At 40.7% G+C, this 24,409-nt stretch overlaps 2 protein-coding genes across 5 annotated transcripts in view; one reads left to right on the top strand and one right to left on the bottom strand.

Annotated features, from left to right (window-relative positions):
• Positions 1–217: 217 nt before the first annotated feature.
• Positions 218–20,439, bottom strand: SEPTIN2 (septin 2). 3 transcript variants are annotated; one of them, XM_055724134.1, is made up of 14 exons: positions 20,311–20,339; positions 18,661–18,752; positions 17,727–17,759; positions 16,490–16,610; positions 13,220–13,306; positions 12,226–12,349; positions 9,391–9,525; positions 9,044–9,161; positions 7,663–7,764; positions 7,207–7,352; positions 6,475–6,558; positions 4,612–4,669; positions 3,658–3,770; positions 218–3,237 (listed from the first exon to the last, which is right to left on the bottom strand). In XM_055724134.1, exons 3-13 carry the CDS (start codon positions 17,733–17,735, stop codon positions 3,666–3,668), a joined length of 1,089 nt encoding a protein of 362 aa, XP_055580109.1. In that variant the 5' UTR covers positions 17,736–17,759; positions 18,661–18,752; positions 20,311–20,339; the 3' UTR covers positions 218–3,237; positions 3,658–3,665. The 3 variants fall into 3 exon arrangements, with proteins under 3 accessions (XP_055580109.1, XP_055580108.1, XP_055580110.1); XM_055724133.1 differs by lacking the exon at positions 18,661–18,752 and having other exon boundaries at positions 20,311–20,439; XM_055724135.1 differs by lacking the exons at positions 18,661–18,752; positions 20,311–20,339 and adding an exon at positions 19,787–20,000.
• A 115-nt stretch (positions 20,440–20,554) lies between these two features.
• The window catches only part of HDLBP (high density lipoprotein binding protein), a 40,140-nt gene continuing 36,285 nt past the window's right edge, over positions 20,555–24,409 (top strand). The window contains exon 1 of one of the 2 annotated variants that reach the window (XM_055724132.1): positions 20,555–20,573. The gene's annotated coding sequence lies outside the window, so the exon portion shown is untranslated. Of the gene's footprint in view, positions 20,574–20,713; positions 20,883–24,409 lie in introns of those variants that run through there. The other variant, XM_055724130.1, reaches the window with a different exon arrangement.

Raw genomic sequence — 24,409 nt, 5'->3', positions numbered from 1 at the left:
TCCCATAGGTAGGACTCTGGCAGCTCTGGGAACACCCACAGGGAAATGCACTGTACCGATACACTTTGAGCATACAATAATGACCCTTTTATGCAGGTTCATCAATGTGTTCTCTTTCAACCACACCTGCATTTCTCCTTTATATTTAAAACATATCACCACAAACAAATTAACATTGCAAGTGTTTATTATAATAAAGAATCATAACAAAAAAAGGTTTCTTTTAGCATTTTTTATTCATAATTTTGGCTAATGGCAGTACATAAAACAGAATATAACAGATTTTTGTACCAAGAGCAAGTAATTTTTGCTACCAACTATAAAACTCTGCAAATTCAAAAGTATTTTGACTCTTAAAATAAAAACCATTACGATGCTGTAACAGAAAAAGAATTGTGGCCAGTTCAGCAAACCACCAAACAACATCTACCTTTTGTCTGCAAGTTTTTCTTCTACCCAAGTCTGTCATCTACCAGTAGCTGAGTTGGTCTGAAACAGGACCTGAGACAGGTAGTCTTGCTTTTCATGTCTTAACATGCAACCATTTATTGCAAGACCATCACAAGAAAAGCAAAGGGGAAACAGACCTTCAGAGACATCAGGCACACTACAAATGACTGTCTCAAAGATCTGGGAAGAAGAAGCAATTACCTGTCTTAAGTATTTCAGTTAAAACAGCAAGTGCCATAAACTTGCTTTTTCCTGTTAAAAAACAAAACAGCAAATGAAAATATCTCTCCTGTCAGAATTTATAGATCAAAAATTATTTGCCTAAGAATCAAATAGAATACTTCATCCTGACCAAATATTTTAATAGATACATGACATTTCAAAGAATAAGACATTGCTTAAAATAATTCCACAGGTAGTGACCAAACAGCACTAAATGCAGGGACAATCTACTTTTGTTCCCATGTTAGAAAATACAGGAAAAAAAAATATCGAACCAACATACACTGAAAGAGTTACATGTACAACCAGTCCCCCCTTGCATACATTTTAGATTTCACAGTTTTTCTTCAAGTATGGGTTCATGGTACTATTGCAGCTTACCATACCCTACCAAGCTTATAGGTGAAAACATAAATGTCCCAGAGTCGCTCTCCTTGGCAAAGCAGACAGCATCTGAAGCACGCTGTGTTCAAAACATTTAACCGAGAGCTACCAGACAGAGCTTAAAAGTAGATAAATGCTGCATTAACAGAAAAATAAAACCCACAACCACATTTGTGGTAACTGAAGAACAGCATGGGACTTCACAGAGTATTCAATTACTTCAGTTTATAGTAAATTCTTTTGGTAAATTTAAGACACTGATTCACAAAAATATATCAAAAGTTTTAGAAATAATTAAGGTGTTGTGGAGTGTTGTCTGACAATCCTGCCACATTACTTTGTTTCTACACTTTCTTTTGGAAAAGCAGGACAAGAACTTAGAAGTGCATGTTTTTCCATCTAAGTTTTATATGTAAATATTTGACAGAATGGGACTTAACACTTCTGTCCATCTCAACACACAAAAAGGTTCTCACTTTCACTTTTTGTCAAGGTTACAGAAGGTCAAATACGTTGTGCAAAACTTTGACAGTAACTGCTTTTGAGAAAAAACCTGGAGCTTCCTCGCAAAGGCTAAGATGCAGGATTTTACTTCACATTTTTAGAAAGAGTCAAATTAAAACAATTCATAAACAGTAGTTTCAGGCAGGTAAAAATTTCAGTTGCTTAGCAGGTTTATATTTAATCTAGCCACTTACGTACCACTAGAATTATACGTTAGCTGTAGAAATCCTATTAGTTGTTTCCAAGAAACATTTTAAAAAATAATTATAAAAGTCACAGCTGCACCTGAGCTAAAAGAAGAGAAAGAAGCTGCAATTCTATTTATTTATTATCCATTCAGACAACAACATTTTGTGACTGATCAGATTAGGAAAGCTGATTGCTGGCTTTATCAGAAGTGGTAGAAAAACCAAGCACTGTGTATTACTGCTTACCCTATCAGCTACCACCTATGTAGCTGTATGCTATAGCTGTTATTACATACTACAAATACAGTACCAGACATGATATGTAGGAGAAGTCCAGCCAAGCTAAAAAACAGTCTCTTTTACTATCAGTGTTAAGGAAAGTGACCTTGGCCTAAGAAAAAAACCCCAAAACCCAGAAAGCGTAACTTACCAGAGTCACTTCTGAAGTAATACTGCTAACTCCATCTTGGAGCAAAACCTTAAAATACAGTTTGCATTGATCCTGTCAGGCACAGATCACTTTAAAAAGAGAGAAGTGCGCTAGTATTTATTTTAAACTACAATTAACAGTTTGCAATGCCCTAAAAACAGTATGAAAATACTCATTAGGAATTATAGAATTTCTTATACATTTGGATATAGGAAACACCCATGCACAGAAAACTACTTTTTGGGGTTTACCTCATGTAATAATACCAGCATCATTCAAGTTTATTTGGCTGCAGTAATCCCAGAAAATAGCAGGACTGATTTGTGCAGACCTACAAGAAACTCTTTAAAAGCATCTGCAATAGAGTAAGAAATTTTAGGCCAACAATAAAGACTAAATGTCTCTCGAGATTAAATCTGAAGGAAATAATGCCTGTCATATAAAATACAGTATGCCTCTTAAAGAGGCAATTCCTCTTAGTTCTTTTGTTAAGACACAAGGCATGCTTGAATTTTGATACTTGCAGAGGCCAAGGATATCATCTGCATTGAGCAGAGACAGAAAAAGGGCTGATGGTCTCACAGACACACGCCTGTAAACACCACAAGAAACATAAAATAAAATGTGCAGGCATCCTTAGTGAGGCGAGTATTATATGTCATTGAACAAAGTATCACTGACAGCTGATTATTTCTAAATGTAATACAAAGTTAAAAGCAGGGACCTAATAAACCATATTAAAAAAAGAATTACTATCTAATGCCATATCAAGACTAAAAAAGTTTCAACATCTATTTTGTATCCCTAATACAATGGGAAATAAAAAATAAACTCAGTATAAGAATTGCTAAACAAAACCAAAGTCAAATATGTGTAATATATAAAATACCAAATGATTACATGTTACAAAATACCTATCACAAGGGTTACCACAACACATTCCCATGTTAAAGTCTAAAGCAAACCAAGTCACATGTTGAGTAAATGGCATCCTTTCTGGTGTAACACCACCATAATTCAACTCCAGAAGGTCTCCCTTAAGTAAAGGTATGAAGTAATCTAAAAACAAGACAGAAAGGTACAATTTTAAGATCAGCTATCTTCTTAAAGTTAGAAGCCCAAAAGAACTGCATACATTTAAAAGTCACAATGAAACAATGACTTCATCACAGGTTTGAGAATCACCTGTTTTTACACAATTTCAAAGACTTCTTCCATGCACATATAGTATTGACTTTCCGAAAATTTGAAAATATATAGATAGATATAAATATATATATATGCACATACACACACAACCACACCAATGTTTAGTTTGGCTCCAAGCCATTTCACTTCAAAACCAACAGTTAAACCTTAAAAAACAAGACTGAAACATATGCAATCCCATCTCATAAACATTTTTCCAAAACTTAATACCAACCACAGTAACAAGTAGTTACAGGAAAAACCCTTTAAGTGGCTATCTCAACATCATACCAAGGACTTTATACATGGTGTCCATGAACTGCGCTGCTATCTCCTTCTCCACTTTGCATCTGCATCTGCATCTGCGCCTGCATTCTCGCAATCATCTCCTGCATGCGACGAAGCTGGAAAAGTAACACATAAGAATACTGTAACAATGAAAACTTAAACCTATGAAATGTTTTCGCTGAACTGCATTCTTGGAACGTGCTAAATTCCATGCTAATGGAGTTCCACAATTTACAATCTTAAAAGTATCTGGTTTTATTTGAAACCAGCCACCTATTAATCTCATTACAAGAACCTGTTCCTTGTACAGCATATTGCCATTCATCCTGCCACCTATGATTATGTAAGCCCCTTAACTATATCCTTCCCCTGTCATCTGCTTCCCAGCAAAAGCATGAACCTCATCTCCCTTTGCACAGGACCTAGTTCAGATCCCCACTTCAGCTTTTCTGCCCACTTTTTGCTATTCGCTGTACTGTATTCACTACTTTCCCTAGTCCTTTTTGGGTTAGTGGGACAATAAAAATGGTGTTAGAGGATTTATTATAGTGGCAGAACAAGAATTTCCGTTTCATTCTTTATTCCTGACAATTCCTACCATTGTTTCCTCCTTTGCTGCAGAGCCAGACTTTTTCCCAATCTGCATTGCTAACTTTAGAACCTTTACTCATGTGAGGATGGCTCTCCTTCCCCACACAATGTGTACTGCATCTATCACTAATCAGTACAATGAAAGCAGGCATTTTAGCAGATTCTGTTTGTTCCAATAAATCAGTAACCTGAGACTCCTCTACACCTCTTTGCATTCTCTTGTTACTGTACCTTGAATAATGTTGTATCAGTAAATTCTGTCTTTTCCTTTACAAATTACCAAGACCATATAAATCATTTGACCAAAAGTAGCGATAAGAATAAAAATTTCCACATCGCAAAGAGTACAGAGCTCTGTCATCTTACTTCAGCTTCTTTTTCAAGCAGAATCTGGTCTTTATTGACTTCTTCATCTTCTATTTTCCTAAAATGAGATTAACATTGTTCAATGACATGCATACATTCCTGGTTTTGAACTTCCACAGAATGCTTTGTTGACAAAATCAAGGCTCTTGGAACATGTCAGGGTTTCATAATGGAAACAAAATTCATGGAAACATGTTCCCCACATAGAAAAATATAAGAAAAACATGAATTGCAGCTAATACAGTCACCTTTTTTCAAGTCCAGATTTCTTTTGTATAACATGTTAAAGTACAGTACAAACATCGATTACTCCTTTCAAAATTAAGCAGATGCTTTTGACCAGTATCTCAAACTCTTGCTTAATCGAGACATGCCAGTTTTCTGAGAAACCAAATGGAATATTTTTACGTACTATATTTTCAAGATTACCTACCACTTTGCTAATAGATTTCTCCTATCCCATGTTGCAATGAGCTATCAGATCTCATCACACAAGTGCCATCAAAAGTGAAAAGTAAACAAAGTAACACTTGTTAAAAGGTTAACAGAGAAATACATTGTCAAAAAATCCTATGTGCCCAAAAGCCTCTAAGAATATCAGTGAACAGTCAACAAGCACTAATTGCCAAGCACTGCCAGTGGGGTAAGTGCAAGTCTGAAAAATTCACACGCGAACTACCCTCACCTCTAGTAAACTTAACCACATTCTAGGACCTCTTCAGAAATGTGAAAACAAGAATGTATGGGCCACTTTGCTAGACAAGATACAAAGCCATGTTTTAGTTTCACAAAGAAATACACCCCAACTTAACCGCAACTTACTCTCAAGGGTTCTTAGCAGAGGTAACTTTAAAACCTCCAAAAACTGGGGAACATTATTTTAACTCTGGATGACCTTAGGTTACATTACTTCTAAGACCTTTGTACATACCTGTTGGATAACAGGCATGAGAACCTGGCAATTTTTTTTTTTCTTAGCTTGAACTTCAGGAAAAGGGATTTAGAAGTCAGGGGAGAAGAGCCTGCCATCTTGCCTGAAAGGAAAACTGGACTTGTAGGCCAGTGCTACAGGCAGAGATAAAACTCCTTTTCCTGAAAACTGACTAGGCATGTGACAAAACCTATGTCAACAGCATGATGGGAAAAGCTTTGCAAAATACAGCAAACCCACTGAAAAGTGCAATTATGAAACCCTCTAGTGGCTGAAGTAAGAGAAGCAACTGAAAAATCTCAACCAGGAAACACCTATTTTCAATAAGAACTCACAAACTCAACTTTACAAACCCTGCTGTTTTAGTTAAAAATGGGGTGTTCTGCCTGTCTCTTACCAGGAAAGCTGTGCCCTACCCACCACAGCTCAAAACAGGGTTGAAAGACATTATCCTGTGACTGCTATGCAAAGAAAATTATTTACGTATACCATGTTTAATAAAGCATGGCAGAAGGACTCAAATTTCTCTTTTTAAAGATGCAGTCCAAATACCCCAGCAGTTACTTCTGAAAAACCCACCCTTTTTTCCACCTACCAGCACTGACTTAACTTGCAGAATTTTTAAGACAATGTAAATCATAGACATCTGCCCTACTTGCTTACCTCAAACAATCCAATCCAACTGCACTCAAGTGTTAAAACACAGCAGAGATCTAACTATGTCCTTTTAGTGCCACAACTGTCTCTTCAGACTTACATAATACTTTTTCTTACACCCAGTGTAAGCTGGTCAACTGAACTTGGTGCCGACTGGAGCTACAGAGCTGTCCATGATCTATCAAATCCTAGCAATGAAATGGTAGGAGAGGCAGAGAAAGAGACCAAAAAGTAAATGCAGAAGAAGAAACAGCATGTAACCATAAGATGACAACCTGCCACCTCGTTTGAGCCTCTCAGAGCGGAAGTTCTCATAGTGAAGGTCCTGGGTCACCTCCTGAAGATCCTGCATATGGGTGCTGGAGGAAGAAAAGTAATTAAAAGATAAACATAACTGTGTTACATTAGCTTGCTCAACGAACTCTCATTCAGCACTGTATTGGGTCAATCTGTTCAGCATGTACACCCATTTAACATACTAATTTAAAAGCTAATTTAAGTTAAATTGGTGCAATAAAAGACACAGAGAGAGACCACCTCAGACCCTGAGGCAGCCCTGACATAAGCTGTCCTCCTGGGTGAGGCTTTTCAGGAAGCAATGTAGGAGAAGCAAAGCCTGAAAAAAAATCAACTACTGGACTTGTGAAATCTACTCCTTTGCAGATATCTACATATCAATACATTTAAATAAGCACAAGGTGTGAAGCAACCTGTTTTATGTTCCTGGGGATCTAAACAGCAATACAACGCTAACTGCCGAAAGAATTAGACAAAACATTATTTTAACAGAATCACTGAGTATTTCAGATTGGAAAGAACTTTATGGAGCCTATATGGTCCAATTCCTGCCTAGGCCAGCTAGGTTGAGGCTGCTCATGGCCTTCACCGGACAAATTCTTAATGTCTCCAAGGATTCCACAACCACTCCAAACCCCCAATATGGTGTTTGGATATCTTCCTGGTCATTGTTTTTTAAACTATAATTTAACTGGGATTTTCTAACTTACATTAACATGGTCCTCAGCTTCAGGAAGTCATTATGTTCCGGATTCTCCACTTCAACTACACCCCATGGGTAGAGTCGACCTCTAACTTTTTTACCCTTGGCTTCTATGAGTTGATTAGATCCCACTACACAAAATGGAATGCTGGCCTGAAAGCCGAAAATTCAAAAATTACTCATAATGAACCAGAACAAACAACTCCAAGAACTACTCCTGTTCTGCTCAGCACTGCATATTACGGTATTAAGTTTGTAATGCTTTTAATTTGAAGGTGTAAAAAACCCCAAAGTAATAGTTACTACCATCTTCCAGATAGGGAAGCCTGGGCACACAGAGACAGTGACGCATTCAAGGACTCATCACAGGTCACAGTATGTATCTTGTTCTAAAGACATCTGAGCAGTCCAGGAAGATATACTATATATTATCCACATATGCAACCTGTGAAGCCAGTCATACCTTCAGGAGTCTGGTCTGCTCTTTAAAATCTTCATCCTCATCTGATTCAGCATCAGGCAGGTGATAAATCTTGATGCCATGTTCTTCTATTTCGTCCAGAATCTGAGATTTATAATATAAGAAATTGAGATAATATACATGTAAATTCAGTACTTTTAACTCTTAAGATAAAATTGCTTAACCAGTTATGCACAGTCTCTTCAGAAATTTGCACCTATCTCCCTGACCCAAATTACTCAGCAAATATTTGTTTTTAAACACCATATTTCCTCATGATAGTCAACAACCACTTGCCACTGACTTTCAGACAAACAAGTGTTCAAACGAGTACCGTCCTTCGGGGATTATACATAAGAAATTGTGCTTTTTTAAACCTTTACAATTGTTTGTTTGGTTTTTTTTAATTATAAAGCATTGTCTCAAAAGTTCTAATAGCTTGGAATGGCCTAAGACTTCTCGCTCTTGCCTCTGAATTGGGAGTGTTTAAAAACCTAACTGAGCTACAGACACAACAAATACTTTTTTCTGCCTTTATCACTGCTAAGAACGGCATCTGCAGCTGGAATCCATTTGTCATAAACCTAAATTTTGCTCCTTAAAAAAAATTTTTAAATCTTTATTTCTGCAGAATTCTAGCACAAGACATATATCAAACTAAAGTATACTTCTCTATTTTTATTGCAAGTTGGGGGAGAGAACTATAAGGATTTTTAGAATAACTGAAAAATTCCTAAATAAACTTTCAATCCAGTCTTAGCTGTTATATTTAAGTATGCCTTCTGACCAGTTAATTCTAACACTTTTTCCTAAATTTCATAGATGTTATTAACTCAGGATGGTTTGTTGCATTTTTCCCCCCTTGGCAAATACAGCATCAAGACTGAATGCGTCAAGGGGTCTTGCTTATGGAAAAAAGAACTGGAATGTATTAGTAGAGGGTAACGTAAAGGAAGAAAACATACCCCAAAATCAGAAAAACCTCTGAAAATCCTGTTTTTCAATCATGAGAATTCTGACTGAGTAAAAAAACACATGCACATTATAGACACAGATGCTGTCTCTGCTTTAGGACTTTACTAAACAGGTAAGGGAGCAATTAGCATTAGCAAATGCATTTAAATATTCTTCCAAAGTTCCAAAATTAACTCATAATTGTAACGATAGCAAATCTGCCATTTCGTAGGCATCATTTTAGGGGCAATTTTTCTCAGTTCAATACATAAGAAAAGAATCTACAAGATATCAAACTACATATTAAAAGATGTTACACTGTGCATGACATTAGGACTGAATAAATATGAATGAGAACACCCCTCTCTTGAGTGACCATGCTGCTATAACCAAACAACAACATCCTTCTGCAAGCTAGAAAAATACTTACCCTTTTCTTCAGTCTTTCTCTCTCTTTCAGGGAAAGCGTATCAGCTTTTGCAATCACTGGTACTATATTTACTTTGTTGTGTATGGCCTTCATAAACTCAACATCCAGAGGCTTAAGGCTAAAATCAAAATATGGAAAAAGTTTAATTTGTTTTTAATCTAAATTACCAATTTATTTTCGCACCACTGAACTCTTTTTACACAGAACGAACACACCCAATTAATTCCAGCAATTCTAGTACTTCTTTAAATAATGGCAATCTGATTTTGAAAATGTAAGTCAACAGGCACAAACCAACTCCCCAGAATAAAATAATTTAAAAAATAAAATGACAGAGAAACACCTACCCATGACCAAATGGTGAAATGAAATAGAAGCAGCAATGAACCCGGTTATCTATGATATGCCTTCTGTTCAAACCACTCTCATCATGCAGATATCGCTCAAACTGCTCATCAATGTAAGAGATTATGGTCTTAAAACTGTAAAACAAACATGGATTCAAGAAATCATGCTCATTCCCCAATGGTCAGTAATTTTAGCGATGTTTCAAAGGTAGTATAAAACACCAAGACATCCTGCTGCTGAACCAATCTGCTGATAGACAAGAATTAATGTACTGATGCTGTAAGAGTAGAAGAGCGCATATCTTAAAATTTTAATTGAATTCTAGAATAACAAACTACTATGCGCATTTTTGTTATATATCTTAAGATAAAATGCACATATATATATAACAAACATCTTAACTTCTACAGCAAATTTCTCTCAGGTTAGTATTTATCTTTTGACTAGTATTAAATCACACATGTTGAAAGTAATCTAAGCTTCTTGTTCCAAATTGATTTAAAAATCAAGAATGGTTTGGGTTGGAAGGGACCTTTAAAGATCATCTAGTCCAACCCTCCTGCCATGGACAGGGACATCTTTCAGCAGGTCAGGTTGCTCAAAGACCCATCCAACGTGACTGTGAACACTTCCAGTGATGGGGCACATCCACAGCTTCTCTGGGAAACCTGTTCCAGTGCCTCACCACCATCAATGCAAAAAACTTCTTCCTTATGTCCAACCTAAATCTATCCTCTGTTTAAAACCATGGCCCCTTGGCTCTGTTACTACTACAGGCCCTGGTAATAAATCTCTCCCCGCCTCTCCTATATGCCCCTTTAATATATTGAAAGGCCTTATTAAGGTCTCCCCATAGCCTTCTCTTCTCTAGGCTGAAGAACTCCAGCTCCCACAGTTTTTCTTCACTGCTGTTACAGCCTTCGGATCATTTTTGTGGCCCTCCTCGAGTCCCACTCTAACAGGTCCATGTCTGCCTTGTGCTGGGGGCCCCAAAGAGGGATGCAGGTCTCACAGGAGCAGCGTAGAAGGGGAAAATCACCACCTTTGACCTGCTGGGCCACGCTGCTTTTGATGCAGCCCAGGATATAAATGGCTTTCAGGGATGCAAACGCACATTGCTGGCTCGTATCCAATTTTTCATCCACCAGTAAACCTCAAATTCTTCTCAGCAGGGCTGCCCTCAAACCATTCATCTCCTAGTCTGTACTGATGTTGAGGATTTCCCCAACCCATGTGCAGGACCTTACACCTGGCCTTCAACTTCAGGAGGTTTGCATGGGCACACCCCTCAAACCTATCAAGGTCCCTCTGGATGACTTCTCTTCCCTCTAGCGATTCAACTGCACCGCTCAGCTTGGCGTCATCTGCAAACTCGCTAAAGGTGGATTCAATCCCACTACGTCAGTGATGAATATGTTAAACAGTACTGGTGCCAGTACAGACCCTTGAGAGGCACCACTCATTACTGGTTTCGACTTAGACTTTAAGCCATTGACTGTAGCTCTTTGGATGCGGCCATTCAGTCAATTCCTTATCCGTCCAACAGTCTGTCCCTCAAACCTGTATCTCTCCAATTCAGAGGCAAGAATGTTATGGTGGACCATATGAAAGGCCTTACAGAATTCCAGGTAGATGACATCAGTAGCTTTTCCTTTATCCACTCCATCATAGAAGGCCACCAGATTAGCCAGGCACAATCTGCCCTTGGTGGAGCCATCTTGGCAGGGTCCAATCATCTCCCTGCCTTCCATATGTTTCAATATACCTTCCTAGAGAATCTGTTCTATGATCTTAGAGGCTGACTGGCTGGTAGCTCCCAGGGTCCTCTGTTTTAACCCTCTTTAAAAATGGGTGTGATGTTTCCCTTTCTCCAGTCTCTGAGGACTTTGCCTGACTGCCATGACTTTTGAAATATGATGGAGAGCGGCCTGGCAACTTTATCTACTGCAGATAACCTGATGAGATGGGACACATCTTGTTGGGCCCCCCATGGACATATAAAGTCCCTTACCAAGTTCAACTTCCTCAGGTGCCCTTGTACCTGATCTTCATTTATTATGGGAGGGACTTCTTTCCCCAGCCCCTACCCTGAGGTTCAGGGGCTTGAGAGATGTGGGAAGAGGGATTACCTTTTAGAACTGATCACCATTGATCTCAAGATTATTTCTCAGTACTTATTAAAATGTAAATTTCTAAAAAAACCCAAACAATCAAACCCAAAGATGATGAAAATGCACTTAAAAATGAAGCACAGAATCTAAGAATGCTCAGATGAATGTGGACAACATCTAAAGGTGGATATTTCACTTGCACTAAAGACTAGATTAATTACTTTCTCATGAACTTCCTGTGTCCCAGTGGTTCCATTGCTTTCTGACTATAAAAAAAAAATAATCAAGGTCACCATTCACTTAAAACTACTTCAAACTTGAAAAAATTAACTTGGAGGTGGGGTGGGGGGTGGAAATCTGTGCCACAAAATTTACTTCAAGTCATGTGGAAATTATTGATGCCTCTTTACATGTGTTTGAATTAACTCATAACTCTTAAATTAAGCTTCCTCAAACTTAGAAAACATGACCATCTCTCCAAAATTCAGCACTTCACATAACTCACCAAAAAAGGTAAGATAATGATTTAACACTATAATCATTTTTAATCACCTTTGGAATGGAAGCGTTTAAAAGAGACACTTATGACTTGGGACAGCCTACTTTGAACTGCGTATCATTAATATAGCCCCACTTCAGTTATTTATTACCACCTCCCCCCAGACAAATGTGAAATGGATGTCAGTTTTCATACATGGATCGATACGTGTTCTGTGTACATACCAGTCTCGACAATTGATAGCATCCCCATATCCTGGTGTATCTACAACTGTCAGACGTAGTTTCACACCCCTCTCTTCAATTTCAACTGTTGAGGCTTCAATCTGCACAGTGCGTTCAATCTTCTCTAAAAGACAATAAACTTGATCTTTCAGAATGGAATTCATAAGACTACATCATTCTGAGTTCAAAAAATTAATTGGCAGATATAACCATAGAAATATTATTCTACAGATTACCTTCTAAGGCCTGATAACAGCAAGATTCACTACTTAATTCTTCAGGTTTTGTTAGATGATTATATGAGATTTAATACTGTTCTTAAATATAATGTACAAACTAAGGCAAAGGGACTGAGAAAAAATCTGTAGGTAATCAGCAGTTTGGAGAACAATACTAAACTACACGCGATCGACTTTTTTCTTAAGGTTGAAAGTGATAAGTAATCATCAGCTAACAATTAAAGTCATTCAACAAGCAGCAAAAAGCGAAAAACCCAGCATCTTCCCCTATTTTCTTACAATATTCTCTTTCATTGTATTATTGTATGCCTTGGTTAACTGAATAAAAAAGGGATAAGGGGCTGAAGAAGAAAAGGAGGCAAAGTTCCTTTTCACTAAACACCAACCCAAAGCAAAGGAATCAAGTCGCAAGTCCAAGCAGGCACAAACAATGCATATGTTTATAATTGCAATAGATTCAAAATTAAAGAAAGTTTCTGATTGTTTTAGCTGATTGTACCTTACTGTGACACGGTGCCATTTTGTATAGCAATAGAAGGGATCAACTTCTAGGTGCCTGAGGCCTAAACAACAAAGACCCAAAATGCATCCCCGGGTACAAAGGGAACCAATTCTATCAAACAGTTCAAGTATCAGGAAACACATTAGAAATTATTACACCTAGAAATCACTACTGGCTGTTACTAAAATCCAAAGATAAAAGCATTCAACTCCAAAAATCAAGAACAGAGAAACTAGAACAAAGGTGTTCTTACCAGCAGCTCCTGGAATTATCCTTTCTGGGTAGAGATCCGTCAAGAAGAGGCTGTTTATTAGTGTAGATTTTCCCAATCCAGATTCACCTGCGGTTCAATATAAAGATAAATTCAACATATTAACATAAATAATTTCAACTCTATCCAGTTGACAGTATCATCTGACATTTTTTAATGATAATAAAAATTCATGCTCAATTCTTCTAATTTAAAAATTTACAGCTTATAATTGTGTATGAGAAAAGTTTGCACAAAGAAGTTGAATAATAATTTTTACATCTCAGCTTTATAATACACTTTCTCAGAGCTTTCGCCGATGATTTGTAATTAAAACTGGTAGTCAAGTGGAGTTCCAATCAATTTGGACTTAAAAATTTACCATTTCACATCTCCTGATGTTTTAAGGCGTGCTTTCCTGCTGTCATGCCAGAATGTGAAAGATCACACAGTGAGAAGCTAGATCCTGCCTAGGCTGTATCATCAATTTAAGCAACAAAAAAGGCATTGCTGAACTTCTGCACAGGCAGCCCTCATAACGTGTGATCTATTTCTGCTTTTTATGCTAATATGGCGAACAAGAACTCAAGGGAAGAGGAATATGACACTGCCACTGAGTACACACACAAGGCAATTTCAGCAATTTTTTCAGTGACAAAACAGGGGATTACCAAATTGTACCATAAATGTATTTTTGTTTAAGAGCTACTGACTGAGCCATGAGGAAAGTTCAAAAGCCAACTAATTAGCTAGAGATCAAGAATTTAATCAGAACAAATGTTCACAGCATAAAAAAGATGAAGTACTCAATACTTGGATTCACTGAACAAGTCCTTTTTTAGAAATCTCGTTTTATTTCAGGTGTTGATAGAATTAATTAAAAAAATTAGACATTAAAAATTATGGCCTGCATGATCCCTTTGAGTAACAGAGACTATTCTGCAATAGCAATCTCACAAAAATATCTGAAGAAAAAAAAAAAGAAAAGAGATGGAATTATCTTTCAAATAAAGATTTGACTAGAAGCTGCCAGTTTTTAATGCCTTCTAGAACTCGTCACTCAAGATCAGATTTAACAGTGCAACCCTCACCAGTGAAAGACAGATGCAGCCAGAGTAACTCAACAGTCACATGGCATCATTTCAGCCAAACATGGAAAAGCATCATTTTAACCAGTAGCACATTCCATACATTGTCTGGGTAAATTACATGTAAAACAAATCAGTTTTCATAGTCGATGTCAAGGATTATACTGGCCACAGCAGTTAAAAGTTCAGTGACTCTTAAGTGAAATAATTATTTAGATGAAGTCATAGCTTAATAATGACAATGAACATAAAATTGTTAAGAAATACAAGTGGTTAGGATTTCTTTGGAAGCAACACAACCAAGCAGCCAAATTGCTACAAACCCAGCTCATATTTTCACAAACCACAATAAACAACATCAGAAAAAAACAATGCAAAGAAGAAAAATCATTGATTAGGACTCTGTCAGTGCAGACAGCTTTCAAAGAAACAGTCTCCTGCTCTAAAATTAAGAAGCATGGCAACTCAATAATATTTTAATACGGGCATTGTGATATAGCCCACAAGAAAACATACTTAAATCCCATGCATATTTCAAGAGAAAGAATTCACATTCCAAACTGTTGAAATAATCAACAATTTAAAGCACACTTATTTTATCTTATATTGACTGCCTCCCGCAGTGATTGACAGCATATCTGAAAATTTGGAGTAGTATTTTCAATGAAATTACTTTTCTCCAAGTTCTCTTCCTGTAGTTTTCATTTATCCTTTAGAATACCAGCAGGCAACAACTGTAAATTTTACTCTGACACATAGGTGGGGTCAATTGCCTTTCTGTTACTCTGACACCATGTCATGTCCCCCTCTATTTTCTATTTTACAAAAGCCTAGAAACAACACTTCGGTCTATAGAATCTTACATAGCTTTCTGTCAGAACTGTTTCACACAGCACTATTTGCAATTAATCACAAAGATGTTTCTGCAGCACAGAAAGTACATCTTTTGTTTCTCAGAACTGTTCAGATTTTTAGGATCAATGAACACTAAGTTCTGAAGCGTTACAGCAGATACCATAATTCAAAACACCTGCTTAGTCTGGCTTTACCCTTAGATTTTATAAGATGTCCATTACGGTATTACCCTAAGCAAATCCAATGAAAGATAAACAACTATGATAAAATTCTAGAAACACAAAACCAGGGACCAATTCTGTCCAACACTGAACTACAAAAGACAGAAACAGAATAAAGCAAAGCTAGGGCTGTCACTTGGCAAAACTAATGAAAGGTTTGTGGATAGACTCTTCTGTAACTATGGGACTCCAAAACAATTAAGAACTTAAACACCTCTTATCATGTACTGCCTCACCCCTCCTGCTCATTCCCGCTGTGATCTCTCTCAGACAAATCTAACACACAAATGGGATTTACTTCTTGTGATGGCAGGTAATAAAAAACCTAATTCTATTAGGATACTTTTTGCAAAAGCCTATTTTAAAAGCAAGAATTACAGAGTTCAAAAGTTACAGCTCCCAAGCAGTATAACCAGGAGAGATATATAAGACACCCAAGCCTAATTTGGAAAAAATAACACCATCTTCTCAGAGGATCAAGGTATTTCTGCAGGCATACTACATTTTTCTTTCTGTTCCAGATACCAACACAAATTCTCAATGAAATATAAAATAGAATTAAACTTTAAAACTGCTAACAGAAAATCAAGATCAATTTAAAAAGTAACAACTCACATTAAAACCAAATAAGCCAATTCTTATTATTCTCTTATAACAGCATTTAGAAGGAGTGGGCAGATCAGAGTTCAGACTCTTTTGAACCACAGAAGCATAAACAACATTTTTAAATAAAATAGTCTCCTTAATACTATTCTCTTAATGAAAACATGCAAGCAAACAAAGATTGTATTCAAATGCAAAACCAGTTTCAAACTATATTTTAAATGGAATACTTGAATCCTGTAAGACAGAAGGTAAGGAAGTAATGATCACTGGAGTGCACAACAGAATTTCTTCACTCACAAACTTATTAATGTATTCAAACATGGTTTTGTAGTGTGGAAAACAAGTGAATTACTAAACTATAAAAGAAAGTTCAATACTACAGTACAGAAGAGCTTTCTGATGCAAGCTCAAGCCTTAAAATAGTGGAAGTAACATTCACTTTAATTCCAATTTCCCTGTGAGCAAGTACTAATTCCGAGAAAGACTATAAAATGTTTCCTTACCAACCACCATAAGAGTAAATTCAAACCCTTTTTTCACAGACTTCCGGTGAACCTGATTGGGAAGGTTTGCAAATCCAACATAGCCAGGGGTTTCTGGATTGGTAAACTGAGCAGGCTGTTGCTAAAAATAAAATAAAGTAAGGCAATAATAAGCATCCACTCAAACATACTTGTCTGTATAACTGTTTTCCTCAGTTATTGCCAATGGTTTGAAGCTGCATGTCACACAGAGAGAAAACTACACCAGTGTTCCTACTGCTCAACAGTTTCACAATTAATTACAAAACTGCATTCACCTATAGTTTAAAAAAGTTTCATTTATTCAGCTATCCAGACAAGATCACCTTAAATTAAAAAAAAGAAACAAAATCCCAAACATTTGTTTATCAAAGTATGATACTTTTTAAAGAGTGTCTTCACACATATTTTAAATTAAAAAGCTTGTGTCCAATGTTTATGGACTTAAATAAAAAGGTGACCATTTCTAATTTGCTTTTAGCACATCCAAATGAAAATCCTGATCGACTAGTGAAGTGATAGCTATCTGCTGGAAGTCCTCTTTAGAGATCTCTTTTAAAAGGGGAAGAAGGGGAGTTTACACAATAATGTTTCAAACATCCACTGCTACAAACACTGCAGAGAAATCTTTGCATCTATTAGTTTCCCTCCTTAAACACACTACTTAAGTACCTTTTATCATTCATTTCACTCCAGTAAGCTAATACGCTTTTTTTACCCATTATATCAAATGCAGGGGACCAAGAATTAGATGAATTCCAGCATGACAGAAATACTTTAAAAGTTGCCACACTGTTTACGGAGGATTTTACCAGAAGATCAGTTGACGCTAACAGTAAATGAAGAAATTAAATCTAAGAACATCCACTTCCTAAATGATTCCCACCCAAAATACAGTAGCAAAATGGAAATTTCAATGAAAATGCACCAGAGAGCTTACAGGCAACTTCACAACCAAGATTAAATCCTTTCAAGAGTATTAGTTAACTGCAGAGGTTTGTATTTGTAGGAAACTACTTTAATATATACTTTACATCACTTATCCTTCAATCTCACGTCTTCTAAATGTGAATTCTCTCTTATTTATGACCCATAAATTTAGGACACACATCACCATCAAGCACAATGCAAGTTACATGTTCTGCCCTTGCAGATTAATATTTAAAAACAAGTATCTGTTTTACATTGTTACATTGGAAGACACAAATGTTACTCCTACCTTGGACATTTTTATGGAAGGTCAGGAACAAATCTGGAAAAAGAATAATGTTTGTCAGTTTATTAAAAATTGTATGAGGACAAAAAAAACCACAAAACAATAAAATATCCACTGTTGCCCACTAAATCAAAAAAGAAGCATCCTTGACTGGATGTCCAGATTTTGAAATGGTGTCAATTGCTTACAGAGTACAAGTATTTGACTCTTTGGTACTAAAGAGGGGCAGAATTTTCAGCAACCACTGTTCCTATTAACGTCATCAGGCAATAAATTCATGCAACGTGAATGTGGGGTGCTAAAGGCACCAGATGTATGACAAACCATTTTGAAGCCTAAAAAAGAAAACTTCACATCCTTTCCGGAAACTAACCAAACCAAACACACTGCCTAAAGACATCTTACTATTTACAGGAAACAGTTTTTTCAAAGCTAAAATAAACCCAACAACTAATGTATTATTTTGTTTCTTTTTAAGCCTCCTTCCCCTCAAATTTCCTTTCATGCTTGAGTGTTCTGTACAGAGCTGACAGCTTCAGAATTAAACATTTTTTCCTCCTCTTTGGTCTGGATCTTTGAAAACTCAGTCATTTTAACTTCTGTTGCCAAGATAAGATTTTCACATGCAGCCGCATCACTTTGAAATACAAAGCAGACAGGCAAAAAAATAAAAAAAAAAATCATCTCTCGTCTAACACCTTTATGCAAAAAAGTGTCTCGACAAAGACCTGCCAACACTTCTATCACATTAACTTGCATGAGTTCAAGAGATCATATAATTCACTACGGCAACATAAAAATGTCAGCATATACTGTACCTTCAAGTGATGAGTGCTCCAAGTCCCCTTTCCTAGTCCTTCCCCTGGCTTGCCCTCTAACCCCAAACGTGTTTGTTCCCACTCACAAAGCCCACAGACCATAGCCACCTCTCACCTACCTGGCTCACTCACACGTTCATTCCACAGATTTGAAATTATCATTGTCTGCTTCTTTCCATCTTCCAAGCAGATTTTTTGTCATCCAGTTCAGCTTCATGTGAAATGACACCAAATTACTTCAATGTACAGCACCCTTAAGTCTGTCCCTCCCATCAAAAAACCACCCTGAAATCAAAGCAAACTGCCCAGTGTCAGAAGGACAGGAGCCCAACATTTTTGTGCTAGGCAGAAGGCAAAGTTGTTTTCAAATTGGTGATGATTTCTGGCAGCTATGGCATTTGCTTCTCAAAGCTACTCTATATGTAAATATATACCAGTGTGACCTCATTAGGTTTGTTAAGATGCAACTTTTCAGCTCACCACGATTACTTCACTGTTAACAGGTACCAAGCTGCCTGCCTGCCCCTGCCCCTCCCCCCACGATAAGGATGAGGTCAGTTCTGAGGAAGGCTTTTTGATGGGAGGACCAGACTGAAGGCTCTAAACTGAAGCAATTTGGTGTCGTTTCACATGAAGCTGAACCTGCTGACAGAAATCTGGCATCCTGATTACACACATGGAATAAAAACTGGCTAACATGCTTCTCAAGTGAGATTTCATGCTAAAAATAAAATCCAGTATCTGCAATGCCTTTCAGTCAATAAGCTAGTCTATGACCTATGAAGTACTCAACTACTGAAGAGGTTATCGGTGTGACTTTTATCATCATGTAAGACTGCTCTGACAGCAACTCTTCCTTCCAAGAATGTTTCCTGCTGGGTGATGTCATTGATCCCTGCTTAACCATTCTCCATGGGAGATTTTCAATGCCAAACAAAACTATCTTCTGCTAGAACAGAGAAGAACATTCTTTCAATGCATGAGGCTTGTCTGTCACCCAACTTTTCTCAGAGGCAGGCTAACAGCAGATGAAAGTTTCTCACAGCCAGCAAGAAACAGAGGAAAGCTATTTATGCAGATGGCAGCAGTTACATTATGCTTTAATACATGGACCGAGCACAGAAATATTTCATGAAAGATCTTTCCCAGAGCATTCCCCTCAAGCTGAGCACTCCCACACAGGCAGGATCACAGTTTCCGAGCAGTCCCGATTTTCCTCTGAAGCTGGTCGATCACGTTTCTTACCCTCCGGTTTCAACAACCCGGCTGGGGCTTTCAACAACAGCGTCTTCTGGAGCGTTGCGTGCAAACGGCGCAGCAGAGACTGCCTCACCCGCTCGGCAGGAAGGAACCGCACGCCCAGGCCCGCCGGGGGGTACCTCAGGCGGCTCAGGCGACAAGGCCCCGCGCCGGGCGGAGGCGGGCAGGGCGCTGCCGACCCACTCCGACACCCCCAAGCAGCTGGCGGCTCTACAGCCGGCGCCGTCCATCGCCGCCCCGCCCCGCAGCTCCCATCGACCGCTTCCTCCTCGCCAGCACCCCTCCCGGCCGCCCCGCCGCCCTCCCTCAGGTCCGCCCTCCCTCAGCCCCGGCCTGCCGAGCGCGGCCGGCGGGAGCGCCCAGAGGGGCTTCCCGGAGAGTTCCCGGAGAGCCGGGGAAGGGGCTGTCCCGCACCGCCCCTCCAGACGGGGGCCGCGCAGGCGGACCCTCGAGCCCCGCCGAGAGAGAGCAGCGCCGCTCGCCGCCCCCCTCCCGTGGCGCCTCCTCACCTGCGCCTCACGCAGCCAGCGACCCCGACCACCGCTCCCACGCGCGCGCTGGGCCGGCGGGAAGAGGCGGTGCCGCCCCGCCCCAGGCCCCGCCCCTGCCCCGGGGCGGAGCGAGAGGCGCGGCGCCAGCTCCTGCGCACATGCACCGCCCATAGCAACCGACCGGCAAAGGGCACGTGGGGGCGGGACCTCTTCGTTACCAAGATGGCGGCAGGCTCCTCGGTCTCGTACCCAGCATAGGCTTCGCTGCGGGCCTACTAGAGGTAAAGCCGGTCCCGGCACCCGGTGGCGCCTGCCGCCATCTTGGTAAAGAAGAGAGATGTGCGTGACCTACCAACATACGGGTGGTCCCGCCCCCACGTGCCCTTTGTCGGTCGGTTGCTATGGGAACGGGCCGGGCGCATGCGTGCCGGAACTCCGCCCCGTTCCCCTAGCAACCGGCCGACAAAGGGCACATAGGGGAGGGACCACCCGTATGTTGGTAGGTCACGCACATCTCTCTTCTTTACCAAGATGGCGGCAGGCCCCTCGGCCTCGTACCCAGCATAGGCTTTGCTGCGGGCCTACTAGAGGTAAAACCGGTCCCGGGGCACCCGGTGGCGCCGGCCGCGCGGGGCGGGCGGCGGGGGTTGGGCGTATAGCCTCAGCTATAGCGGGAGGAGGGCGCGGGTCTGCCTCTGCGGCCGGGCGGGTTGCGCTGCCTCGAACAAGACAGCGGCAGCAGAGAGACGGGCTCCGCGGGCGGCACGTCCAGCGAGCGCCCGGCTCCGCTCTATGGTCTCGGCCTGTCCCGTTGGCGCGGTGTGGCCCACGTGCCGCTGGGGCGACCCTCCGCAGCGAGCGGGGGTGCGGGGGCTGCGCGGAGGCGCTCGCCCCACCGGCCTCTTGCACCCGCCCCACCCGGCGGCCACCCCCGCCGCTCCCCCAGGCAGTGGCCGCCCCGCGCTGCGCCGGCGACGTGGAGCGCTCCGGCGGCACCCAGGGCGCGGACAAAAGCCCTGAGTCATTTCGCGCTTCCCCTCCCTGCGGCGGCCGCCCCGCGGGCCGGTGGGGAAGACGGGGCCGCCCCCGAGGGGACGGGGCTGCGGGGGGAGGTCGCCCCGTGTCCCCAGGCCCGGCCCGCTGCGGGCTCTGCAGAGTTGGAGCCTGAGCGTGGCTTGGCGCGGCGGGGGGGCCCGGGGCCGAGGCTCCGCTCCGGGCCGCTCCGGAGAGGGGGTTCTGCGGGGGTTCTGCCTCACCTGTGGCCTCTCGCCCTCAGTGGGACGGGGGGGAAATTCTGCCCCTTTACTCAATTGCGCTCTAGTCCCTTAGCGTGGCTTGATTGCAGCTTCGATAGCAGCCTGATCCAGCAATCGGGCAGGACAGACGAGGGCTGAGCGCCAGGCGCTGGTGATCCTTGGGCCCAGCCTGGCTATAGCTGAAGCGGCCTGGCCGGGAGAAGCAGCACTTCCTATGCGGGCCTTCCCCAAGGAGCAGGGAAGCGTTCCCGACTGGCACGGGTAATTCCTTCCGCTGGCAGGGGAGAAGCAAGAGAGAGGCTCATGCTGGGAATGTCAGGAATGGCAAGAGCAGTTTGCTCGGAACTGATGAGGTGAGCCAGGGTCCTTGAATTCGCAGCTCTAGGTGAGAATTTGATTAAAATTCACGACTCTGGGGCTGGGAAGTGACAATTAGAGACACTCAGTCCCAAGGAGGTTGAAGGAGTCACTTCTTTCCTGATACTGTTGTGTAAGGACAGAGAACATTCTGCATACTGCTCTGTGCTATATTGCTTTATCGCGTGTTTTCTCTTTAGTGAGACGGGTGTAGCTTCTGCCTGATGATTTAGTCTCAGGTTTGCCTACTGTTGCTGTCCAAATGCTACACAATAGTTCTGTTAGAAGACAATTTAACAGATGGTATAACAGTTACCCCCTCCCCCAAATCAGACTGGAAGGTGGTGTTTCATGTATTGTTTCATAGGTGGATTGGATATCCCTTCGTCTGGTAGAGGAATATGCATCAGAGGCAAGGCAGGAAAGGAAGCAGTAACAAAATGTGTAGCTGTGTGTCTGTTAAAGTTCTGCATCTCCAGTCCTTTGCCTGTTCAGGTTTAAGCTGCTAGAAAAAGAGAATCCTCTAGTTTGTATGTGGATTTTCATGCAGCATGGCCCAAATCATAGACAGGGCCACCCATGTACTCAAGCCACAAAAAAAACCCCAACCTTTTCCTTCCAAAAAAGTCCACAGTAGTATAGTTTTTCACAGATCAGAATGACAGGCAGAGGAAAAGCTCTCTGCTAGATGTGGAGGTAACAATATCTGGAGGCCTGTAAATACAGTCTGGAACAGAGGCAGTGTAACCACCTAGCCTGAGCTTTGCCATTGCGGCAAGATACTGTAAGCCTAGATCATTCTCAAAAGACAGTTTTTCTGAGTGGCTTCTAAGAAGCAGTTAAAAGATTGCTCTGTGTTTGTCCGATATAAATTGTTCTGGTATTTCACTCTAATAGTATGACACATACTCCTGTCTCCTCCTTTGTTGCAAGTTAAGTGATTTTTTGCTGTCATCTTTTCTTCCTCTCCTAATTCTGCCTGAAAAGGTGAAAAAATTACAACACTACTACTTACGTATTAAAGGCTGTTATGTTCCCTGCTTTTTCATTGGCCTTGCTTATCTAGACTGGGATGATCAAGGAAGAGATTTCTCCTTGATCTGGAATTGGATCATTATGTTGTGTAGCATAATGCTAACAATAGTAACTTTTTCTTTGATGGGATAAGGGCAGTTGTTCTTAGTCAAGTAGCTAGTCTTTTTTTTTTTTTTCCAATGCCCATTAAGCTGCTTCTGAAGACAGTATGGTCTATTAGAAGAGAGATCTGTAACCCTGGATTTTACAGCTGTTATCAGAGTGGAGAGCCATCCCAGATAAGCCCTCCTGCGAGGGTTTACACCTTTTCAGAGAAAATCAGGATGTGTTATTGGTTACACTATTTCAGCTGATACTGGCATATAGAAGCATCTTAAGCTGATAGAAGTGTAGTTAGGATTGTGCTACTGCGAGGATTCAGGTAATTCACCCAGGTCGCTACCAGTCAGGTGGTTAGAGCAGTCAGCAGCTGCACTGAGACCAGTCTAACATGTTCAAACTGAATGCGAGTGTATGGTTGAAAAAGTTCGTTCACCGTGGCTGGGAGGGTATCTGACAATTTGATCTGTGGGTTTCTGCGAAATACCAGCTTTATGTGAAAGCATTGTTTCTCTTAAAAAGTACTCAACAAAGGTTCAAATTTGTTTTGTGTTCAAGAATTCTACAGAAGGAAATCCTCAGGCCTATACTGTGCAGAGCTTATAAAATGAACCTTAAAGCTAAATAGCAAGACTCTGGCAAGTGTCTGCATGGCTGTTTTGAAGCTGACAAGCAGTAAAGGCAGGATCTGGAAGCTGCCTTTGCACTTTCCTTGCGGCCAGAGAGAAGTTGCAGATCAGTTGGTCTCATGCTTATCAGGAGTAGGCACCCAAGCATGGCCTGAGAAGACACTGTAACAAGAAATACAAGCCTTTTAGCCCCTGTGGATCAGGCACAAGAATAGCCTTCTTTCTGGAGCATTACCCTTATAGAAATGCTGTTATAACCTTGACAAAGACATGCGCTGCTGCAGAAGTTGCAACAGGGGTTTTCTAAAGTGGGCTGGGAAAGGCATGTTCACCTGGGATGTAAGGAGCCTAACTTGTCCAAGAGCATGTCACTGAGAGGCCCAGAGCCTGTAAAACTTTTGCAACATGGGTCTGTGCAAGAAGTAGGGAGGTGTTCTTTGTATTAAAATATGAAAACAGATAAAGAAGAGATAGGTAAAACCCAGCTGCAGGATTAGGCCTCTGTTCCTAATTATCCTAACCTTGAGAGAAGAAATTGTTAGGCTGTATGATGTAGTATAGTGGGGTTTGCAGGTCGTTTTTTGTTTGGCTGATTGTTTTTCTGGGGCTTTGGTCTAGAAGCAGTTCCAGCAGAGTCTGTTACCGGGAGGCTGTGGTATTTACTGTGGGCTGTGAGACTGTATTTGGAGTGGAAGGGAAGGTCATGCTCAGTAGAGCCAGTTGTGGGAGGGATTACAGAGG

Source organism: Falco cherrug, chromosome 11 (assembly GCF_023634085.1).
Source record: "Falco cherrug isolate bFalChe1 chromosome 11, bFalChe1.pri, whole genome shotgun sequence".
Classification (NCBI taxonomy): Eukaryota; Metazoa; Chordata; class Aves; order Falconiformes; family Falconidae; genus Falco; species Falco cherrug.
Note: the sequence above shows the minus strand (reverse complement) of the source record. Positions and strands in the feature narration are given on the sequence as shown.

What these genes read in the sequence shown, in the direction of transcription:
- SEPTIN2 (XM_055724133.1), bottom strand. An exon ending in GATAATTCCAGGAGCTGCTG is followed by an intron (nt 12,350 to 13,219) that starts GTAAGAACACCT and finishes ATTGTCTTTTAG; the next exon opens with AGAAGATTGAACGCACTGTG. An exon ending in TGCTTGAAAAAGAAGCTGAA is followed by an intron (nt 3,771 to 4,611) that starts GTAAGATGACAG and finishes TTACTTTTCCAG; the next exon opens with CTTCGTCGCATGCAGGAGAT.